Source organism: Pistacia vera, unplaced genomic scaffold, assembly GCF_008641045.1.
Source record: "Pistacia vera cultivar Batoury unplaced genomic scaffold, PisVer_v2 Contig306, whole genome shotgun sequence".
Classification (NCBI taxonomy): Eukaryota; Viridiplantae; Streptophyta; class Magnoliopsida; order Sapindales; family Anacardiaceae; genus Pistacia; species Pistacia vera.
Genome location: NW_022196120.1, coordinates 254,687 through 275,458, shown reverse-complemented (window position 1 = coordinate 275,458; position 20,772 = coordinate 254,687). Strand labels below are relative to the sequence as shown.

The 20,772-nt window shown below is 35.6% G+C and overlaps 7 protein-coding genes across 8 annotated transcripts; 4 read left to right on the top strand and 3 right to left on the bottom strand.

Moving 5' to 3' along the window:
- Window positions 1-382: 382 nt before the first annotated feature.
- On the top strand, window positions 383-2,301 carry LOC116135997 (10 kDa chaperonin 2, chloroplastic). Its single transcript, XM_031421703.1, has 7 exons — window positions 383-558; window positions 650-708; window positions 846-896; window positions 1,485-1,550; window positions 1,634-1,681; window positions 1,804-1,833; window positions 2,045-2,301. The coding sequence occupies exons 1-7, from the start codon at window positions 474-476 to the stop codon at window positions 2,111-2,113; spliced, it is 408 nt and encodes a 135-aa protein (XP_031277563.1). The 5' UTR covers window positions 383-473; the 3' UTR covers window positions 2,114-2,301.
- A 221-nt stretch (window positions 2,302-2,522) lies between these two features.
- LOC116135995 (protein TRIGALACTOSYLDIACYLGLYCEROL 4, chloroplastic) lies at window positions 2,523-5,118 on the bottom strand. Its single transcript, XM_031421702.1, has 5 exons — window positions 4,696-5,118; window positions 4,362-4,611; window positions 3,720-4,101; window positions 3,146-3,459; window positions 2,523-2,825 (listed from the first exon to the last, which is right to left on the bottom strand). Exons 1-5 carry the CDS (start codon window positions 4,965-4,967, stop codon window positions 2,628-2,630), a joined length of 1,416 nt encoding a protein of 471 aa, XP_031277562.1. The 5' UTR covers window positions 4,968-5,118; the 3' UTR covers window positions 2,523-2,627.
- A 542-nt stretch (window positions 5,119-5,660) lies between these two features.
- On the top strand, window positions 5,661-6,858 carry LOC116136032 (putative invertase inhibitor). Its single transcript, XM_031421760.1, has 2 exons — window positions 5,661-6,463; window positions 6,691-6,858. The coding sequence occupies exon 1, from the start codon at window positions 5,771-5,773 to the stop codon at window positions 6,443-6,445; it is 675 nt and encodes a 224-aa protein (XP_031277620.1). The 5' UTR covers window positions 5,661-5,770; the 3' UTR covers window positions 6,446-6,463; window positions 6,691-6,858.
- A 484-nt stretch (window positions 6,859-7,342) lies between these two features.
- Window positions 7,343-9,100, bottom strand: LOC116136001 (acyl carrier protein 1, mitochondrial). The gene is made up of 2 exons (XM_031421708.1): window positions 8,845-9,100; window positions 7,343-7,822 (listed from the first exon to the last, which is right to left on the bottom strand). The coding sequence occupies exons 1-2, from the start codon at window positions 9,031-9,033 to the stop codon at window positions 7,646-7,648; spliced, it is 366 nt and encodes a 121-aa protein (XP_031277568.1). The 5' UTR covers window positions 9,034-9,100; the 3' UTR covers window positions 7,343-7,645.
- A 704-nt stretch (window positions 9,101-9,804) lies between these two features.
- On the top strand, window positions 9,805-12,955 carry LOC116135961 (ras-related protein RABH1b). Its single transcript, XM_031421666.1, has 6 exons — window positions 9,805-10,169; window positions 10,986-11,056; window positions 11,218-11,306; window positions 11,540-11,651; window positions 12,200-12,290; window positions 12,535-12,955. The coding sequence occupies exons 1-6, from the start codon at window positions 10,053-10,055 to the stop codon at window positions 12,679-12,681; spliced, it is 627 nt and encodes a 208-aa protein (XP_031277526.1). The 5' UTR covers window positions 9,805-10,052; the 3' UTR covers window positions 12,682-12,955.
- A 1,486-nt stretch (window positions 12,956-14,441) lies between these two features.
- Window positions 14,442-16,320, top strand: LOC116136004 (probable purine permease 11). Of its 2 annotated transcripts, XM_031421713.1 has the most exons (2): window positions 14,442-15,901; window positions 16,193-16,320. In XM_031421713.1, the coding sequence occupies exons 1-2, from the start codon at window positions 14,864-14,866 to the stop codon at window positions 16,202-16,204; spliced, it is 1,050 nt and encodes a 349-aa protein (XP_031277573.1). In that variant the 5' UTR covers window positions 14,442-14,863; the 3' UTR covers window positions 16,205-16,320. The 2 variants fall into 2 exon arrangements, with proteins under 2 accessions (XP_031277573.1, XP_031277572.1); XM_031421712.1 differs by lacking the exon at window positions 16,193-16,320 and having other exon boundaries at window positions 14,442-16,165.
- A 1,137-nt stretch (window positions 16,321-17,457) lies between these two features.
- LOC116135987 lies at window positions 17,458-18,933 on the bottom strand. Its single transcript, XM_031421693.1, has one exon. The coding sequence runs from the start codon at window positions 18,644-18,646 to the stop codon at window positions 17,750-17,752; it is 897 nt and encodes a 298-aa protein (XP_031277553.1). The 5' UTR covers window positions 18,647-18,933; the 3' UTR covers window positions 17,458-17,749.
- Between the last annotated feature and the right edge of the window lie 1,839 nt (window positions 18,934-20,772).

Below are 20,772 nucleotides of genomic sequence, written 5' to 3'. Positions count from 1 at the left end.
GTCTTTGATAGGGAGTATTCTTTTTGTCTTCAAAATGGATATCATTATGAGAAATTACTAACGAAACAAAGAGTTTGAGTAATAAAATTATATTTTGATACGTTTTGGGTGGGAATAAGTCCTTTGCTCGCAATATGGAAAATGATAGAGTTATCGAAAAGTTTATACCAAATTTATGCACCGAGTAACGTGATAAAATCCTGACCGTTGATTAATATTAACTGATAATAAATTAATAATCAAGATTTTATCACGTTATTCGATGCACAAATTCGATGTACACCCGTTGGTAACTATAACATTCTCCTCGCAATATACATAACATGAAGAGAGAACGTTCTAGAACTAGAAGGTGACACGTGTATATTAATATTATTATATAGGCGAGGGTTTCAAAATGTTTCTTCCTAAGCACAGCCTTTAGTTTAAGCGTCGTCTTGCAGTCTCTTCATAGTTGGTTTAGTTCCTTATCCATGGCGTCTACATTTGTTTCACTACAAAACCCTTTTTTATCTTTTAACAAAATCGGCATTCCTTCTTCTAACCAGAGGCTATTGGGTAAGACCTCTATTACATAATCTTATCAGCTCTCTTTTTCTTTTTCTATTTTCATTTCGTCTAATAATTAATCTGATTTTCCTGTATAAAGGGACGCGAACGCAAGCTCTGAGAATCAGTGCAATTTCTAAGAAATGGGAGCCAACTAAGGTTTTTATCTTATTCTTCATTTTTTTTTTTTTGTTACATCTTCCCGATAATTTTGAGATTGTAACCAGTTTAAGTGTTTAATTTCAAAGGTGGGTTCTTTGATGTTAATTTTTATGGTGATAATTTTGGGTTTGCAGGTTGTTCCTCAAGCTGATAGAGTCCTGGTCCGTCTGGAGCAGTTACCTGAGGTTTGCCTCTTTCTTTTACCTGCTTTTTGGGAATCCAAAATGTCTAATTATCTTAAAATATATAAGACTTTTAATCATGGGAAATGGGTATTTCTTATAAATCTTGAAGTTGTATTGTTGTGGAAGTAGCTCTTATTTTTCTTTTAGTCGCAAACCAAATCTTGCATTTGAATTTGTTTGTCTTGTTATTTTATTTTACCACATATGTATTTGAAATCTTCATATATCTTATATATCCTGTAAACTGAAAAAGACATAAGGCCATATTTGTAGTCTTAGACTAATTGTGAAACCTGTTAGTTGGACATAATCTTGTCTCCTGGCAAGAACCTTATTTTTTAGAATGGTCGGCACTATCATGCTTTATTTTTGCTGGTGTTATCTGATACAAAAAGTGAGTAATATGATTTTATCATAATGTTCTCTCGGCCTTGTCAAGAGAGATCCATCTTGATTTGTTGTTCAATAGTTATTGTAGATATGAGAGCTAAGAGTATTTTCTGTAACAGATAAACTTGTGTACCTTAAATTACATGAAAATTAGCACTGTGCTTTTTCATGCTGATGGATGAACTATTTGCATAACAGAAATCAGCTGGGGGTGTTTTGCTGCCTAAAGCAGCTGTTAAATTTGAGCGGTATCTCACGGGGGAGGTAAGATGCTAATCCTTTTGTGTATATGTTTTGGTGTTATGATTCTCAAGATGTTTATATGAATGTCTCATTTCTTTCTTCAGATTCTCTCTGTTGGCACTGATGTTGGAGAAGTGGGTGCTGGAAAGAAGGTAATACCTCCTCCAGTTTTCATGGGCCTATTATAATTTTCTGCCCCAAGTTTTATCATTTCCCCTCGTGGTTCTTGTCTTTTGAGGTTGTCTAAAAGATGTATGTGCTTCTCCTTACGCAGGTTCTTTTCTCTGATATAAGTGCTTATGAAGTAAGTACCATCACTTTAAAGTTAAATTCATCCTATTTATAAATTGGATAATTTTTTCTTGTGGCCTTGTGCTCTTGAGATGCTTAAAATTTCATGGTTCTGCCATGATTGGACCATGGACCTGACAAGCATGTTTATTTCTTATGTATGTACCAACATCTTTCCAGTATCATAATTACCTTAAACTAATGCATTTTGGGTCTTGCCTCAGGTTGATTTGGGAACAGATGACAGGCATTGCTTTGTTAAGGAGAGTGATTTGCTGGCTGTGGTCGAGTGAAGTTACATTGGTTTTGTAGGATATTACCAACTATTGGCTTCCCTAGTGGCTAGTGTTGTAGTATCAATGTCCTCAATTGTATTAATTTTGAGGGATATTTTCCCTTACTTTTTAATCTTTCAGAACTCTAGAATAATGAAATGAAAGAATTTGATGCGACCATTGTTGTGATTTGTTCCAAGGTTTAACCTCTTCTATTTTCCTTTGATATTCATTTGTTTGTACCAGTGCTGATATTTAGGCTTTACCATAATCATCAAATGCTCTATTCTATTCGGCTGGGCAATGTCTTGGTACTTTAGAACGTCGGGGATAGTCAATTTGCCCGCTAATTTTGGCTTTCAGCCTAAGACAAACCGCTACAACATAATTGATTTGCACCATTCAATATAAATTATCAGGTTAAGGATGAAAATAAATGGCTTGTTCACCTTCAGATGTAAAATTTCCTATGAAAAAGTTGGGAGTTTCATACAAAACACTTGTTAAGCTACAGAACAAAGGGAAATGTGAGTTAGAACTCAAATAGCAGTAATTCAATCATCCCTTCCTTTCTTTTTGGTGAGTACCAGGCAACAACTTTGCCAGAGCGAAGAAGCCTCAAGGAGTAACTCAAGCTGTATATTAGATCCTCCATATGTGGGGCATGTTTCTCTAATGTAGAATCAAGCAAAAACTGAGAATCAACACGAAAGACGATGGGCCCTGCAACCTGCAAGAGTTGGAGATAGTAACAATTAAAGCTTGTGTGCCACATGTTCCTCATATGTATCGAGGATTAACAAATCAGACGTATCATTGAGCATGCATCAAAAGGTAGTAAACTCCAGCAGTGGAAATTGAGTAGGGATGGCAAAACTGATTTTGATAATTCTTCCCATTTGCTGACAGTTTTTGTGAAAAAGTTCATCTAGCTTTTCTAACTTAACACTTTTTAGTTCATGAATCTTGTTCCATGTGCAGGTGCCTAATTAACAACAGTTTGCATTTAAAATTTGAGCCACAACTACAGAATTTGGAAAAGCAATATACCTGCTGTTGAAAGATAAAATTTAGTCTGGGGGAAGACAGTGAATTATCTGCATTGCTGACTGAAGAAGTCTTGAAAATATTCAAAACCTTTTTGCCAAGCCCTGAAACTGAAGATATATCCAGACGAGCATCGACCCGGGTCATGTCATTAAATAGTTTCCTGAACTTCCCATGTTGAAAAGTACAACATACGGAGCCAAATAAATCAGCATTCAGTGGACTTCTCTTTTTAATAGTCATAGAAGTATCTCCATCCTGAGATTCAATTGCCTTCGAGTTCTCCCTGCCCCCGAGCCACGCCGCACAGGTGCCCCCTGACATTTTATGTTAAAAGGTAATAAGAAACATAGGCAGCCTCTCTTCAAAATGGACAACTATTGCATTATGTAAAATGATATGGCCAAAAACATCCCCAACAAAATAAACAGCAATTCAACTTTTATTATGTTTCATTCAAGTCTCAGCCCTTATTTTGGAATTATGATTTTTGCAGGAAAGGACGGGGAGAAAAATTGTCTAATTTGAAAATTAACTACATGCACCAAGTGACAACTGCAGAGCCAAGAAAAATTACCAATAACTGCAGAAACAGTAGCATGAGGTTCTTTAAGACGGACATCATATGCTGGACACCAAAATTTGCCCCTTTTCGTCTTGAGAACGAAATCTTCTTTAGTCTCCTTTATTCTCCATATGTCTTTACTCTGCTCATATGAAAAGGCAGCCTTCGCACATAATCCAGGCATTAGAGCAACAGGTGCCTCACCATTTATGGCATTAACACTTTGGGGATGACCACTGTTCTTGTGCAAACCAAAACGATATTGCAACGGAGAATCTGAAGCGACTGATGACATATTTAAGGATATTGACTCAGGAACATCCCAATATTCTCCTTTATGGTCAATGAACAGCTGGGGCCATCCAGCCTCTAACGTGATATCATGATTAGGAAGCTGCAGATACACAAAAGTGTTGAAGAATGTAGATGTGAGTTTACCCAAAGAAAAAGCTCGGCGATTGAAGTTCAAGAGTGGAACATATAATGTAGACACCTATATTTAATACTTCCAAGTAAAATTAATAGTTAATCTCCCTATATAAATGCGATAACAACATTCCACATTTCAATATTAACAAACTGATTTAAAAAACAAGATAAATTCTTTAAAAATGGGATCGTTAATAGGAATTAAGAGAAATAGAAAAACCATGCCTTGTGATAGAGCATAAACTTGTGGCGAAGTCCTTTCCTTTCACCATGGCGTTCAGTGTTCCACAGCAAGGAAGAAGAGGGAGTGAGAGCAAGCTGTGAGCATACACCAATTGAATAAAGAGACTTGTCGAAGATGTGCTTTGTTGTATCTCGGAACATAGACACCTCCAACTCATCAGCATTTGAAAATTCTCTTTTAACATTAGAAATCAGCTTCTTTGGACGAAACTGTCCAACTAATCCAAGCCACCTATACAACATCAACAAAATAAAAATTAATAATAATGCATAACAATTCTCATTACGAAGCATCATATGGTTAAGTTAAATTTACCAATTAGAGATGGATGGTTTGAGCAAGAGAGACTGAATTGAGAAAGAACCTAATTCCTTTTGGGGAAGATTAGAGTAAGAAGGAATGAGACCCAAAGGAAACCCTAATCCCAAAAGAGAGAGTTGTTGAATCCTAAGGGCTCGGCTAGCTCGAGTAGCGTCAAGTGGAAATGGCTGTCCAGGAACCGAGTTAGCAGTACCTTCTAAGGTTAGTGGGGATGAGATTGGCTGGTCCCAGAAGGCGGAGTCCATTGCCGTCCTTAAGTTGGCCATTTCTCAGAGAATATGAGTTGTGGTTCGGCTTGGGTTTCCTTATCCGTGTTGTTTCATATTTTTTGCAAATCAAATGAGTTTCGGGTTGGGGTTTTCTTCGAGGTTTTAGGGTAGACATTAACGTGTCCCCTGGTATCATTCATTCTTTGTAATACCTACACAAACTATGGGCTCGGCTGGCCCTGCCCAGAACAGCCCAATTATATTTTTGTTAATATTTCTTCACTATAAATCAGATTTTAGAAACGGGGAAGCAACAGGTTTAGTGCTTGGACGGTAGCGCATTTTTGTTTGTAGGTGTAGGGTCATGGTTTGGATGGGCAGCGAAGCATAGAATAGAAGAGAAACTTGGTAGTCAATTTTGAGTTCATTTAAACTTGGAACCTAAGATGAGACTTCATTCAATCACCTACTCGTCAATAAAAACACAAATTTCTCAAAATTAAACAAAATCATTAATCTTTAATAAACCATTTTAAATTTTGGTGCCCGCCCATATATTCTAGATACCTTCTTTTGTCTTTAACCTCTTGTTCTTCACTTGAAGCCTAAGAATGTTGGCTTTTAAGATAGAATTTGAAAGTCAATGGTGATTGCTAGAAGACTCCTATTTAAAATGTGTCTTTCAAATTACCAAGACTTTGATATGTCTTCGTCAGTTGTGTGAAACCCACCTTTGTATAATCTGCAAGCTAGCTCTGATGGAAATTTACCATCATTTCAAGTAGCAAGAAGGATAAATTAAACTTCCTTCAATTCATCTTCCAGTATTATTTCTGATTGTCCATGCCCATTTCTATTGAATGTATGCGTGTTTAACTCCACCTACTTTCTTATTACTGGAAAGATATATCCACAACCAACAACCCATCCCTCCAAAACACTATATATTTCTTCAAGACAACAACAAATCATATCAATACAACAACATAATGAAGCTCAACTTCTCTTCACTTTCGCTTCTCTTCTTCTTCTGCTTCTTCTTCTCTGATCATCTAATAACTGCCCACGACTTGGTCCATCAAACTTGCAAAAAATGTGCGCAAAATGACCCTAACCTCAACTACAACTTCTGTGTAACTTCCCTTGAAGCAGTCCCAAGTAGCCACTGTGCAGATCTTCGCCAACTGGGTATGATCTCAATCAACTTAACTCGACGCAACGTCACAAACACAAGGTCATATATTAATGAGCTCTTGAAGAACAAAAAGTCGGATCCATTCATGAGCTCATGCTTGACTGATTGTTATGAACTTTACTCAGACGCTATTTCAACTCTCCAACAGGCCATCAAAGACTACAAATCTAAGCAATATGAGGATGCTAATTTTGAAATAAGTTCAGTCATGGATGCTTCCACCACTTGTGAAGATGGGTTTAAGGAACAAAAGGGCTTGGTTTCTCCTTTAACAAAAAGAAATAACAATAGCTTCCAGTTGTCTGTCATAGCCCTTTCTATTATAAATATGCTCGATTGATCTCATTGTTGTCTTTTGGTATATATATTTGGTTTCATATTTATAAATATTCGTGATTCTTGATAATCGATAGTTCTTGTCATGATACTTTCGAAGTTTTATTGTACAGCTTCTTGTAAGTTGAAGGATCATATTTCAGATGAAGTTAACACCAAGAAAGAGTGACTTCTAATTAAACTTGTCTTGGAGTTTAATTTTAAATTATCTAGATTTAAACTAAAATATATTCTGCATTATGATTTCAGGTAGCAATTCTTCACGCAGACTGGATTTGCAATAAATTCTACATTATGGAGTTCAGACTCAGGCATAGTCATCTATGGCATTTGCCTCCACGCAGGTGCTGATTTGAATAATTTCAAATCTCAACGAGTATGGTTTTGTGGTTTACATGACAAATTGGTCAATGAAAAGTTATGGCCGAGATGAGAATGACAAAATGCTTCCCTTTATTTAATATGAAAACGTTGGCAGGGGCATTTAAATAATTATGTAAACCAATTCATAATATGATTGAAAATGACTTCTACCAAACCAAGGCGAAAGAAGATAAGATCGTAAGAATGTGGTCAAAAATCAAAATCCATTAACTTAGTATTAAAAATTTCAAATCAAAATCCATTAACTTAGTATTGAATTTTCAAAACAAAATCCAGCTTAAAGTCACAGTTGAAATCATTATACAACGCACTAAATTTGGCAAGAAAGAGATGGTGAAAAGAAAGGGGTATCACAATTCCCCAATTATATTTCATTTCAAAACAGTAGGATTTTCAATGGCATACGTTGCAAACTGCAAAGCACTCTGCTTACGAAGCAAAATCTGTGTAGACCAATTCCAATTTCAAACAAATTCAGTGTAATAAGGCCACGACTTTGATTCCAAGACACAATTCATGCAACTCTACATGCCAAAACCATAATTATAAATCAACACAAAAACAAGTAAGCATCTCGAATGTCACCCAAGCAAATCATTGCAAATCCAAGGATAAAAAATGTTAACAGCATAAAATAACAAAGTCGTGAGATACAAGTTCTGCAAATTGTATTCTTTATCAGACAGATTTCGATTATTTTCCAACTTCATTACAGGGATCGAACCCATACAAGCACCCAAAAAGTCAATCCAAATGAGGATAGAGGATGATAATTTCTTACTCAAAAGGAAATTCAAAGAGTGAAACCTCACTACTCAAATTAGCTAGCCATTGGATGGTTAGAGATGTATTCAATTGCGAGATTACATGAATCAATCTTATCAGCTTCCTTGTCAGGAATTTCCAGCTTAAACTCCTCTTCTAAGGCCATTACAATCTCCACATTGTCCAAGCTATCCAGGCCCAAATCCTTCTGGAAATGTACTTCAGGAGTCACCTGCATAAAATTAAAGGAAAAAATATATATTATCTTGGTAAAAGAACCGATCAAATTATAATTGTTATGAAGCATGAGAAATCAACAAGCACAATTACAATACTGAAAGAGTTCACTAGATAAATAATTTCAAAAATACTAAAGAGAAACATAAAAGAAGTAGACAATTGTTTTCTTAAGATAGTTCGATACAGGTGCGTCCTAGGAGTGAAGCTAAACCAAATGAATGTGGTGAGAAATAGCCAACAAAAAAGAGGTATTATCAGGGCAACTGTCGGGGAAAGTAGAATACTAGAATGAACTCAATAAGCAGCAAAGAACAAATAAGATCTATGTGTTTTTTGAAACTTAGATCTGTCGTGTAATTTAATTTCTGCTTCAACAAATAGAATAAATGCAAAGAAATTTACCCATATTGACAGGAACTTGCGAGTAAGAAATTATGAGCAAAAACAAAAGGATGAATCAATGGTGAGACTGGCATTAAGATATGGGGTTAAAGCACCATCAATGGACTGTGCTTTGGAAGAAACAATCTACTAACTATGCGTCTGACTGGAAATAACAACAGCTTCCCGATCTTACTTAAGTTCTTTATATTCAACCGAGTTGAACTCCAACTTTTAGCAAATGCTGGGTCATCCATTATGATTGGAGCGCCTAGAATAGAATATTGTGCTATGGGGATGATTATGATACCATAGTACAGTTTCCAGGGAAATACAAAATATTCAAAGCATTTAGCTAGGCATAATCCCTCAAACATTGCTTGAAAAATATAAATCAAGCAGCTAAATAGACCCACATTTAATCAATAACCAAATAGGAACTAATTGACTAATCCTGAACTAATCTGTTGTTATCCGAATCCCAAATCTAGGTTTCACGAAAGAAATAAGCGGCCTAGACTGTTCAAATCTATCAGATAATAAAACTTATTGTTGAAAAAAAAAAATCCAGATTAATTGCAGTTAAGCAAAGAATTGAACATAAATGATTTTTTGGTGAATCGACTGACCGACCTCGGCAGGATCGACTTTGGGGAAGCTCTTGACCACAGAGAGGACTCTCTCAATAACTTCTGCTTTGGTAATATGATCATCGTGCGATGACATGAACCGTAGACTCCATAGCTGTTGTTTGGATCCGTTTAGGGTTAGGGTTTGAACGGGTATTCGAACATGGCGAAGTACGGCTGTTCTCAATGCCATGTCTCTCGCTCTCTCTACACGCTCACTCTCTTTGGAAGTGAAACAAACCGCTTAGTAAACTTTGCTGGAGTATCACGCCCGTTGCACGTGTTTAACATCATTTCCCCTAATTTTAACCTTTTTTTTTTTTTTTAATACAGTATTTGACTTATTACTAGTTTATTACATGTACATTTACTCATAAGCTTGGCTTAAAATATTTACTAATTAATTTGTAAGATTAAAATAATATAAATAAAGTTTATATATTATATGTGAAGGAAATGTAATACCATTATGTTTCCCTATAACAATTACAGATTAATGTTTTAATCTTTTTCCTCCTTTTTTTTTTTTACGCTAACTGAAGTATTTGGTTCAGTTTAAAACGTTTCAACTCTTCTTTGGGAGAAACTATCCCACAATAATCCATCACCACTACTTCTCAGGTAAATCATTGACAAATATACTACTCTTATCCTTAATGAAAAATTAAACCTAGTAAACACAATCCCCTTAATTCACTCTTACATTAAGTTACCCATAGGTGGGTCTTTTTCCCCTCTTTTGCACTATGGTTAAACCATTAACCATGAGATTATGCTACACTCACTATAAATAGTTTTTTTTAAATGCCATTTAAGATATATAGAGCTAAGAAAATATAGGTTCAAAATCACAAAATAATTTAAAAAATAAAATAAATTTATTACTTTTCTTAAAAAGTGAATGACCAATTACCAAATCCCCGCGGCCCCTGTGAAACGAAGATGACCAGAATTGGTCCGTTTACGTTGTTGATTACTTAGAAAGTGGCTTCAAACCTTTCACGCGCAAAAGACAAGCGCCGAAGCCAAGCCTGCCAACCCATTTCTAGACACCATTTCGTATAAATAATAATCTCTCTCTTAAATACTTGAAATATAAATACCCGCTTGCCCAAAAAGACCGAGCCTCCTGGATCTCGATCTCTCCGGTTTAATAACTTCAATATTTCCGGCCGAGATCTCGATCTTCCCTAATTTAAGTACATCCGAATAATGGCTCCGGTTTCCGCTCTCGCCAAGTACAAGCTGGTTTTCTTAGGAGATCAGTCTGTGGGCAAAACCAGTATTATCACTCGTTTCATGTACGATAAATTCGACAACACCTATCAGGTTCTTATTTATTCAACTCAATCAATCTCCTATTTTTATTTTTCAGATCGGATTTTCAAAGTTAATTCATACTTATCTCTGTGGATCTGAATCTGATTGACTTCTTATTTGAATTCGATTTATTCTTACTCGATCATTTATTTTTACGGCAATACAATTGTGTGTTCTGATCTTAAATCGGTTAAATCTTGATTTCGTTTTGGATCTGCCTGGGCTTTGTTACGAATACCAGTATTTACATTATAGTGTCAAGATTGAATGTTGTATATGTTGATCTATCTCCTATTTTTGAAATGTTAAGAGGTGAATATGTTGCCGCCTTTTTACTTTGTAACAAATTGTCCACTGTCTTTGGTCGCGTAAGATGATCTAATGTTGAAAACAGATATGGCTATTGCATGACCTAGTAATTGATAGAATGGTGTTGAGTGCAGTTTGGATGGGCAAATTGGTTAATGAAAGATTTCTTCTACTTGAACTTTGCAGTTGATGTTCATAGAATGTGCAAATGGCTGCATTTTTATTAGCTTTATGAACTTTTGGGCAACATTTTTCTTCTAATTATTTTTTTAGTTTCTTCAGGATTGTGATGCTTTCATCTCTGTTGCTTTATTTTTGTTTCTTACATTCATATACTTGCTTTTTGTCATAGTCCCCAGTTTAGAACACGGTGAACATATAGGGCCCTTGTGTGAAATGATCTTCCTCTGCTTGAATCAGCTAGTTTTCTTATTCTGCCCTTAGATCCCAGATATTTGGTTTTCCTTTCATCAAAACTATCCTTTTGAACCTCACATTTTTTTTATTGATCCTCAGGCTACCATCGGTATAGATTTTTTATCAAAGACAATGTACCTTGAAGACCGAACAGTTCGATTGCAGCTTTGGTGAGTTTTTAGTACCTTATCTGAACTACAATTGTTTTTTCAGTTGTTATGCTTGGTTTCATTATTTTAGTACCCAGGTCAAGATTGGTGCTTTGCATGTTTAGGCATGTCCTGTTGAATAATTGAGTGTTTGAAACATAAATTTCTGGAATTTGTGGCAGGGATACTGCAGGACAAGAAAGGTTCAGGAGTCTCATTCCTAGTTATATCAGGGATTCTTCTGTTGCTGTGATTGTATACGATGTTGCAAGTATGTCTTTCTTGACTTCTTTTTGTGATTTGGGACTTGTGGTCTTGATATCTGTTCGCTCTTTCATGTCTTGTTTATGTGTACGTACATGGTGAAATACAGTTTATATTTTGACAAAATTTGTAGATCATAAGAAAATTGTTTTTTTTTTTTTTTTTTTTTAATGATTTCTATGCTATGCTAACTTTTTTGATAAAAATTGCTATCTAATTTGGTGGTTGCTTATGGTTTAGGCAGACAGTCATTCCTAAACACTTCTAAGTGGATTGAAGAGGTTCGCACTGAGCGGGGCAGCGATGTTATCATTGTTCTTGTTGGGAACAAAACAGATCTTGTGGACAAAAGGTAATGAATTACTGTGTTGGTTGAAATTATTATTAAATGAACTTGTCTGGATTGCTTGTTACATTTCAGTTGCTTTATTTTTCAATGACCTGACTTTGGATGTACAGTAGAGTGTGGAATTTTAGTTGTGTGAAATCCATGGTGAGAAGTAGATTTTCTGAAAGTAAAATTATTTAAGGCTCTTTCATAGTCTTGGTTTTAAATTTTAATAAAACTCGTTTAATTATTTTAAACCAGAATGGAGACTGTTTTAGACGTCCAAGCTGGATCTTTTTTAGAGAATGTTTTAGCGAGCAGTGCCAGTTAAAGGCATGATTGAAAACATTGAGCCTCTACATTTATTTGTTGCAACTCTGTTTTAAATATTTTTTTTTAAATGCACATGCTGGACTCTCTTTTAGGAAAAAAAAAACTACAAACATGTGGAATATGGTTTGTGGTGCAGAAATAATGTGTTTTATGTGCTTGTACATGAAACCAAGCAAGAGGAAACTACATTTTCCCTAAATGTAGATTGGCTTATCATTCCGCTTCTTGTTGCTTGACAGGCAAGTTTCAATTGAGGAAGGAGAAGCCAAAGCTCGTGAACTAAATGTTATGTTTATTGAAACTAGTGCAAAGGCTGGCTTCAATATAAAGGTAAATCATATGTTGTTTATTATTAGGAAGTCACTTCATAGAACCATGGTCAAACTAGACCTTAAGTGATATTGTGTATGATTGTGGCTGGGGCTTTATGATTGGATATGGTGAAAATTTTGTTTGATATGATTCCCTTCATTCATTTATTCTGGTTGAAGGAGGTGTTTCAATGCTCTAGTCCAGAATATTCTTATGGTGCAAAAAGTGACCTATAGAGTTTTTTTTGGTTTATCCTTTCTAGGCACTGTTCCGGAAAATCGCTGCAGCATTACCAGGGATGGAAACACTTTCTTCAACAAAGCAAGAAGATATGGTTGATGTTAATCTGAAGTCTTCCAACACAAATGCATCTCAGTCACAACCTCAGTCTGGAGGATGTTCTTGTTGATGTACATGGTCAACTGAAGCAGTTCCTTCTTTGCGATAATTTCCCTATATTCTTCAAGTGTCTGTAAAGTTGTGTCATTATCCCCTTTTTTGTAGCATTTGGCTTTGGGGTTTGGTCGAGTGGTAAGAGATTTTAAATTGGAAGAGGATATTAATATTATTGTGGTAGTTAGGCTAGTCCTAACCTGCTCCGATGTATACACACATATATGTTTGTTTTGGAGTAAGAGATATTTGTGCCAAATTTTCTCTTAGAAATGTATCTAGGTTTTAGTCGTGTTGAATAAGTTGGATTTGTATAATCATTTTTATTTCCCATCTTAATTACGTTATTATACCGTTTAAGATCAGAGCCTGAGCTTCTTCCTGTTGTGCAGTGGTAGTCTAGTCCTGTAGGGGGGACTCCACTACCACTTTCTGTTTCTTTTTCAGCATTCTCTGTCCATTGATCATTTGAGTTGGAGATGTGATTAATCATATAATGGGTTGAAAAGGCATTTTAACTTTGACAAACTGATTCGGATTTGTTATGATTGATTGATTATATATCCCTTCTCGGTAACAATATAAATTTATCTTTGGACCCAGGAAACAATGATGTAAAAGAAATATTAAAAAATTACTAATCTCTAACACGATTATTGACAAATTTGGAACGTTACAGTGTGGGTGAAAGTGACAGAAAGTCTTTGAATGGAAATATTACCAACGCGAATGACAGAATAAGCACAGATAAGATTTCATCAGAAGAACCTTCCTTTTATGCAAAAGAAAATAAGTAAAAAGGCACCACTCAAAAGCCTTAAACTTAAAGTATATAGTTGTATTTTCCGTAGTTGTTGTAGCGTACAACAGCCCACAAAACGAACCACCTCAAAATTCAAATCTCGGTTGGGTCGGGATCTCTGAACCCGTGAATACTGAACCGCCACCACTCACCAACTGAAGTCTGAAAATAAAAACAAATTTACAAATTACAACATCCTCTGATTCCATTCCATGTATGATATAACTCTCCTACCTGTTTTCGATTCCATCCTTCTGTCAAGTATTTTCCTTGTTTTTTGTTTGCTATGTAACATTTTTTTATAACGCCTCTTTTCTTTCAAGGGTCGGTGCTCCTTTCAGTTCTTCCGGTTATACACGTATAACCACCATGCCAGGTCTCTCTCTCTCTCTCCCCTATTTCATTCCTTTCTTTTCATCATTTAAATCTGGGTTTGGGTTTTACTTGTACATTTATTAGCCACCTCCAGTTACCGTCGACTTAATTTCAGTCGTAAACTGGAAAAATTCTATTTTCTTGTCTTTTTTCTGTTATATGTTGGTTTCTTAGTAACCAATCATATGATAATCAATTTTCCAAGGTTTGATTGAATGTTCACTGAAACTGATTTTTGTTTTTTTAATACAATCAGCTTGTTTTGACATCTAAGAATTGTGCATTCTGTGTGTTTTGACTTTTATGCTCAGCGCTTCTAATTTGTAATTTGGTGTTCATCTCATGGAAGTTCTTATATCTTTGTGATTGAAATTTAGAGAAAACCTACTCTTCAAATGTGGATAAGAATTTTTTATATCAAACCTGGTGATATACAATTTGTATATTGTTTTAGGGAATGAAACAATTCTGTGGAGGAGGTAATTAGTAATTTTATCAATGTGTTAATTACTAAGCTGTTGACGGTGTGTGAATTTGATTTTCTTTATAGTCCCTGCCTAGAGGTGACCAAATATATAAGCATCAAGTATAAACTTTTGTTGTCGCAAGAATTTGAATAAAGTTGCTGCTGTTTGTTTTCTTTCAGCCTCTTAGGTTAAGCATGAAATATATGAGTGGCATGTGATATGAAGGAGATAAAGGATGGATTGCTTAAGAATGTCTTCTATTAGACTATTAGTTATTATGATATAGTAGTGGTCTAACCTTAGTTTATTAGATATGTTTTAACTATGCAATGGCTTCCATGTTTCATTTTGTACTTTGTATCACTTTTAGGAATTATAGCTATTCTGGTGCCCCTAAGATCTGGATTATGTATTAGTGAGGTCTATTTTTTGTCTAAAACCTTTATCATGGTCTTGGAGTAAAATATTATTTTAGTTGATGCACTACCTTGTAATGTTTGTTGAACTCTTCTATGATTCTCTTTGCCATATGCATTATCTAATTTTAATTTTTTATGATCAAATTATATTCATTTTCTTCTAGTGGAACTAAATCTGTTTTCGCATTTATTTTACATCTGTGTACAGATAACCAAGAACTGATTTTGATCAAGGATGATGTAACCAATCAATTACCATTTCTTAAACTCAAGCGCTGGCAATGGTGGGTTTTGGTGGCGGTCAATATATTCTTCCTTGTTGCCGGACAGTCTGCTGCTGTCCTGCTGGGGAGATTTTATTATGACCAGGGTGGAAATAGTAAATGGTTGGCTACCCTTGTCCAAACTGCTGCATTCCCAGTCCTTTTCATTCCCCTCTTTTTTCTTCCTTCTTCTCAGGAGGCTTCATCTTCTTCCAGATATCCTTCTTTTATAATTCTTGTCGTGGTCTACTTCGTTCTTGGAATTATCTTGGCTGGTGACAACATGTTGTATTCTGTTGGGCTCTTGTACCTTTCTGCCTCTACTTATTCCCTAATTTGTGCGAGCCAATTAGCTTTTAATGCAGTTTTTTCATACTTCATCAATTCTCAAAAATTCACTGCTCTAATATTCAACTCCGTGGTTGTCCTTTCATTGTCCGCTGCTCTTATAGCAGTCAATGAGGATTCTGATACACCATCTGAAGTATCGAGGTGGAGATATACAATTGGCTTCATTTGTACCCTTGCAGCTTCTGCAGTTTACTCTCTTTTGCTTTCTCTAATGCAGCTTGCCTTCCAGAAGGTTTTGAAATCAGAGAGCTTTGGTGTGGTTTTGGAAGTTCAAATTTATACTTCCCTTGTTGCCTCTGGTGTTGCCATTGTGGGTCTTTTCGCCAGTGGGGAATGGAAGAGTTTAGGTGGTGAAATGGAGGCGTTTGGTAAAGGAAGATTATCTTATGTGATGACTATAGTTTGGACAGCTTTGTCTTGGCAGGTTTGTTCTGTTGGTGTTGTGGGATTGGTTTATGTGGTTTCTTCTCTCTTCTCCAATGTAATTAGCACAGTCTCTTTGGCTGTTACCCCTGTTGCTTCTGTGATATTTCTCCATGACAAGATGAATGGTGTGAAGGTAATTGCTATGCTTATGGCTATTTGGGGTTTTGCCACATATATTTATCAGAATTATCTTGATGATTCTAAGGTAAGGAAATTACAAAGTGATGTTACTGAAAGCCATGATGATCATTCTTGAGTATGATATTATATTAATTAGTGTGGAGATACTGCACAGAAATTCTTTGCTATGGATGATTTTTTATGAGTTCTTTTTCTTTTTTTACTGCTATCGATGCCAATTTTTTTAGCTGATTTGATTAATTTTTAGTTTGATAGGAGTACTAGAAATAAATTATGTATGCAGGACAATGCATAATTAAAGATTGAAACAATAAGGAGAAAGAATATTGATTCCAGTACGGTTGTCATTCTTAAAAAGAATCTGCTGCAATTGGATGGAAATACAAGATTTATGTTGATGTTTGGAGTTTAGTAGAGCCGATTATTCAATAGTTAGTTCTGTTGTGATTAATAGTATCTCTCTAGAGGGTTGTGTTGATACAATGTATTCACTATAGTATTGTAAATTGTAATTAGGCAAGAATGATTTATTATTTTCACTGTTTTTGGTACAGTTTAAGGAAGATATATGTTGTGATAGTTGTGTGAACAGACCAATGGGTTTGATATATTCCAGGTTGTAGGCAATCTTCTTTGATGCTCCAAATAAACATGCTTAATGACGTTCGCCTTCAAACTCTAAATTCATTGTTTATATCCATCCAGTTCCCATAAAGCAGTCAAATATTTGATGTAGTTTACAATAAAGGCTTATTGCTTTTTCTATAACTATTCACCAGGAGTTATTATTGAGTTCAACGTACACACCGCCAGGAATTCCTAAAAAAACAAAATATATCTGATATTCTAAGAAGAATGATGTTCATGTGAATGGGACATGTAGGAATGATTGAAGCTTTAAAGATATTTTTATGTGTGAAATTGAAAAGAAATGATACTATTTTTGAGTCGGCCTAGAAGATGTTGGATGTGGACTAGGAAGGGAATGAGTGGAATCATAAGAAAAGTGATGAATATAGTATGGTATTTTAGGTTTTATTTTATGCTTTCCCAGATAAGGTGTTAAGAATAAGAATGCATCTCAGCGTCACATCTTGGCAACCGTTTACTTAAGTGTGAGGCCCCAGTGGGTTAATAGCCCTTGTACTCGAAACAGAAATTTCAACTACTAAAAAGTCAGCTATATTAACTATTTTCTTAATTAATATGGGAAGAAACTTCCAGTCCACGTGGAAAAGTCAGACAATTTAAATACCCACATTTACGCTTTCGCTCTTTTCAAAAGCCAACATGTGATTTTGATTTTGATTTTGAATGAATATAAATATAAAAATGGCGCTACTTCTACTTGAATTAAAAGAAAAAAGGAAAAAGAACATAACATTTGTTTAAAAGTAAATGAAGAAGAAGCATTAAATTGAAAGTGTGTGTATAGCCCGCTATTAAAATTCAATACCCCCACGCCTTTAATATCTATCTTATATACATTACACTTACACCCATGGGAAAGAGATCCCACCACCACCCACCCCTACTCTACTACAACTCAATTCATTCTTCTCCTCTTCTTTCTTTTTGCCATTCATTCTTTTAACATAATCTACTGTTGTTATAACACCAGCTACAACTCACTCAAATCAACCAATAATCATAATAAAGTCAATGTATTTGTACATTAAACAAACAAATCTTTTTTCTTTTTTCTTTCTCTTTTCGATTTGTATAAACCATGTCAATAAAATTAAATTAAAATTAAAAACACCGCAAAATGAGTAAGGGTAAAACCGTACATTTAAATGATACATAATCACAACCATGGTAATGTCAACGCGCATCACACTCAACGGTTTTGATTCCCTCTCCCAATATCAGCAAGCTTCCTCGACCGATTAGCACAAAACGACGCCGCACTCGATAGGTGCGGCTTTACCGTGCCCCTTATCTCGCCCGAATATCCAATGTCTGGTGGCAAACCACCCTTCTGGTTCCACTGTCGACTCGGACTAGCCCTTACCAACGGACTCAAACAAAACGCCAATCCAGACACGTTCCTGTTATGTCCCGTTCGCGTCCGTCTCACTGCAGCCGGCGCTGTCATCGGCGTTTTTCGCCAATCTTCCGACGATTCCCAACTTCCCGACGGCGAACGATCGCAGTCTTCATCATTATCTACTCCGCTCTCCGGGGATATTCCCCGATTCGATACTCGACAATCTCTCCGGCCGCCCGTTGTAGATTCTTCTGGATAACAGAAAGTCGATTGCTTTTTCCGGCGAGAACGAAATATAGTTGAGAGGAAGGATGAGGATGAGGATGAAGAGTCGCAGGAATCCCTATAAGGAACAGTAGGATCCGAATTCAATTTGTCGGATCTGGACCTGAATAGATTAGAAAAAATAGAAAACTTGCCGTATTTCTTCCTAGCGGGGAAAGTGGACGTGGTGGAGGTGTCGAAGGTGGGGCCCACTTGAGGAGTACTGTAAAAACGGTTATGGTGGGACCAGGCAGTGGTGTTGTCGTCAGATTTTCGACGAGTGACGTAAGGAGAGACGGAACGAGGGAATATAAGAGGGGGAGGGTCTTGTTGTTTCCGGCGATCTCGTTCTAAGGAGGTGCGTTGAGCTTGAGCGTGAGCCTGGGCCTGTGCAGCTATGAGAGCAAAGAGACGTTCTCGGAGACAAGAGGCGCAGACGCCGATGGTGCTACTGAGGTCGGATTGATGTTTTTTACACCTCATTTACTTACAACTGAAAATCTAAATCTAACTAACTAACTGACAATCAATCAAATAGTAATGGTAAAGAGTGGAAGTGCATATGATAAGATTTGAGTAGGGCTAGTCCATTTGAAGGCTGAGGTGTGTTTAGGTGCAAAATGAAGTGATCTGATGAGGAAATCAAAGGGAAGGGTTTGGGTTTGTGGTCTTCTCCAGTTTGTGAGACTCAGAGAGAGTTGGGGGTTCTCATGTAAGAGAGAGAGAGAGGAAGAAAAAGGAAATGTAGTATGTTTTATTTATTAAATTTGGAGAGAAGAGAAAGGAGTGAGTCAATGTTGTATATGATGACACGCTGTCTGCAAAACCAAGATCTGCAGGGTCATTTATGTTAACTAATTATGTTGATTTGTAAAATATATTTACAAAATGAGAGGTTGCTTTAGCTATACTGTTGACTCTTTAAACTTATTAGGTGGATATTAATGATTAGCTCATCCAATACATTTACTACACATAAAGATGAATCCAGCGTGGCAACTTATAACACACGCCTGCTTGTCGGTTTGTAAAAAAGGAGTGGATAATGTATTTACACATGGGCTTGGGCTTTTAAGTTATAGTGTTGGCAACCAAACGGTATTTTGATAATTGACCCGAGGGTAGGGTGGGCAATGATTTATTGACTTTGTGATACGTTACGTGAGAGCAGAGTTTCTTATTATCTTTACTTAATTGTGACCAATTCCAAGCATTAGAGAATTGAAAAGGCAAAATGATGTGAATCATTATTCTTTTCGTAGTGAGATCCAGCGTGAAGCATTTGCATATATATTCAAGGTCAAACAACATATCATGTTACCCTTCTTTTTCTTTCTCTCTAATGTGCCATTGCCACTACCAATACCTACCGTCATATTCCTATTCAAGGTCAAATAACATATCATGTTACCCTTCTTTTTCTTTCTCTCTAATATGCCATTGCCATTGCCACTACCAATACCAATACCTACCGTCATATTCCTATTTATAAATAGTTACAACTGAGAAGACTATTCTAACAACACCCAAATTGTGGGTTATTTAAAAGTAGTCATTGTCATATTATTATATTGAATAAGCATGCCTTTTTGTGGTTGTGTTCTTTAATTCAAAAATTGTTAGACGTTGTCCACGCTTTTTAACGCGTTACAATAAATCAAAACTGAATCCAGAGTAAAACCATTGATTAGGTCACAGACCATCAGCAACTGGTTCGTGTGTGAACTGATTTCATTTCATCTCATGTGCGTTTATAATAATTTAACAAAACAAGAGTGTTATTGTTTCTGAAAAAATAAAAAAGATTTAAAGACTTTAGGCAGATTACCAAATTGGATGGTTTTTATATGTAGGTCCGTCAAGTAATCATTATATATTTTTCAATCTCCTAATTGATTGATATAACATATGATTAAAGTTGTACACGCAATGCCAATAGGCCTAATGGATCCCTTTTTATCAAATTATAATTAATTTAACTAAATAACTAACTTATGACTTCGTGTAAACTAAGAAATTTGAAATTAAGCATTCATCACGCATACCATTATCACAAATTGAATAAAGGATGATATTCTATTGTTAAATTGTGTTTACTTTCTCCAAGAAAGACACCCTAAATTTTAGGAACCATTTTTATAACATTATCCACCACACCACCTCAATAAACCATATATTTTTTTATGTATATTATAGGCGTGAAACGTTCAAAACTTGCCAATAATAGGAGCTATTTTTTCTTTTAAAATAATGAATTGTAATTTACAGGTCAGCATATGATATTTTAAATTTATCAATTCAATCCAATTTATTCATCTAACAAGTTATCGATGTAACGCAAATAATAAAAATAAAAATCATATATCTTTTACTTAATAATTAATAACGGAAAAATATTTATTATGAAAAATCATAGGACGTGATTCTGATCATACAGAAGGTAATTTACATTGAAAACCTCTTAACAAAATTAAATGACACTAGTAAATATCCAAAAGAATAAAAGGCCGACCGACTTATGCATACCCAAGGTTTGTCGAAACGATAAGTTGGTATCCAAAAAGTTTTGAAATAACAAATAGGTACCTTCCGTCAGGTTCTGTTAGTGA

Excerpts from the sequence above, each read along its gene's own strand:
- LOC116135995 (XM_031421702.1), bottom strand. The coding sequence starts at position 4,967 with ATGGCCAACTTAAGGACGGCAATGGACTCCGCCTTCTGGGACCAGCCA. Across the intron at positions 4,102-4,361 it reads AGTTTATGCTCTATCACAAG|CTTCCTAATCATGATATCAC; the intron begins GCATGGTTTTTC and ends GTGTATCTGCAG. Across the intron at positions 3,460-3,719 it reads TACTGTTTCTGCAGTTATTG|GGGGCACCTGTGCGGCGTGG; the intron begins GTAATTTTTCTT and ends ATAAAATGTCAG.
- LOC116135961 (XM_031421666.1), top strand. The coding sequence starts at position 10,053 with ATGGCTCCGGTTTCCGCTCTCGCCAAGTACAAGCTGGTTTTCTTAGGA. Across the intron at positions 11,057-11,217 it reads ACAGTTCGATTGCAGCTTTG|GGATACTGCAGGACAAGAAA; the intron begins GTGAGTTTTTAG and ends AATTTGTGGCAG. Across the intron at positions 12,291-12,534 it reads AGGCTGGCTTCAATATAAAG|GCACTGTTCCGGAAAATCGC; the intron begins GTAAATCATATG and ends TATCCTTTCTAG.
- LOC116135997 (XM_031421703.1), top strand. The coding sequence starts at position 474 with ATGGCGTCTACATTTGTTTCACTACAAAACCCTTTTTTATCTTTTAAC. Across the intron at positions 559-649 it reads TTCTAACCAGAGGCTATTGG|GGACGCGAACGCAAGCTCTG; the intron begins GTAAGACCTCTA and ends TCCTGTATAAAG. Across the intron at positions 1,551-1,633 it reads AGCGGTATCTCACGGGGGAG|ATTCTCTCTGTTGGCACTGA; the intron begins GTAAGATGCTAA and ends TTCTTTCTTCAG.
- LOC116136004 (XM_031421712.1), top strand. The coding sequence starts at position 14,864 with ATGATCAAATTATATTCATTTTCTTCTAGTGGAACTAAATCTGTTTTC.
- LOC116135987 (XM_031421693.1), bottom strand. The coding sequence starts at position 18,646 with ATGAGGTGTAAAAAACATCAATCCGACCTCAGTAGCACCATCGGCGTC.
- LOC116136032 (XM_031421760.1), top strand. The coding sequence starts at position 5,771 with ATGTATGCGTGTTTAACTCCACCTACTTTCTTATTACTGGAAAGATAT.
- LOC116136001 (XM_031421708.1), bottom strand. The coding sequence starts at position 9,033 with ATGGCATTGAGAACAGCCGTACTTCGCCATGTTCGAATACCCGTTCAA. Across the intron at positions 7,823-8,844 it reads CCAAAGTCGATCCTGCCGAG|GTGACTCCTGAAGTACATTT; the intron begins GTCGGTCAGTCG and ends AATTTTATGCAG.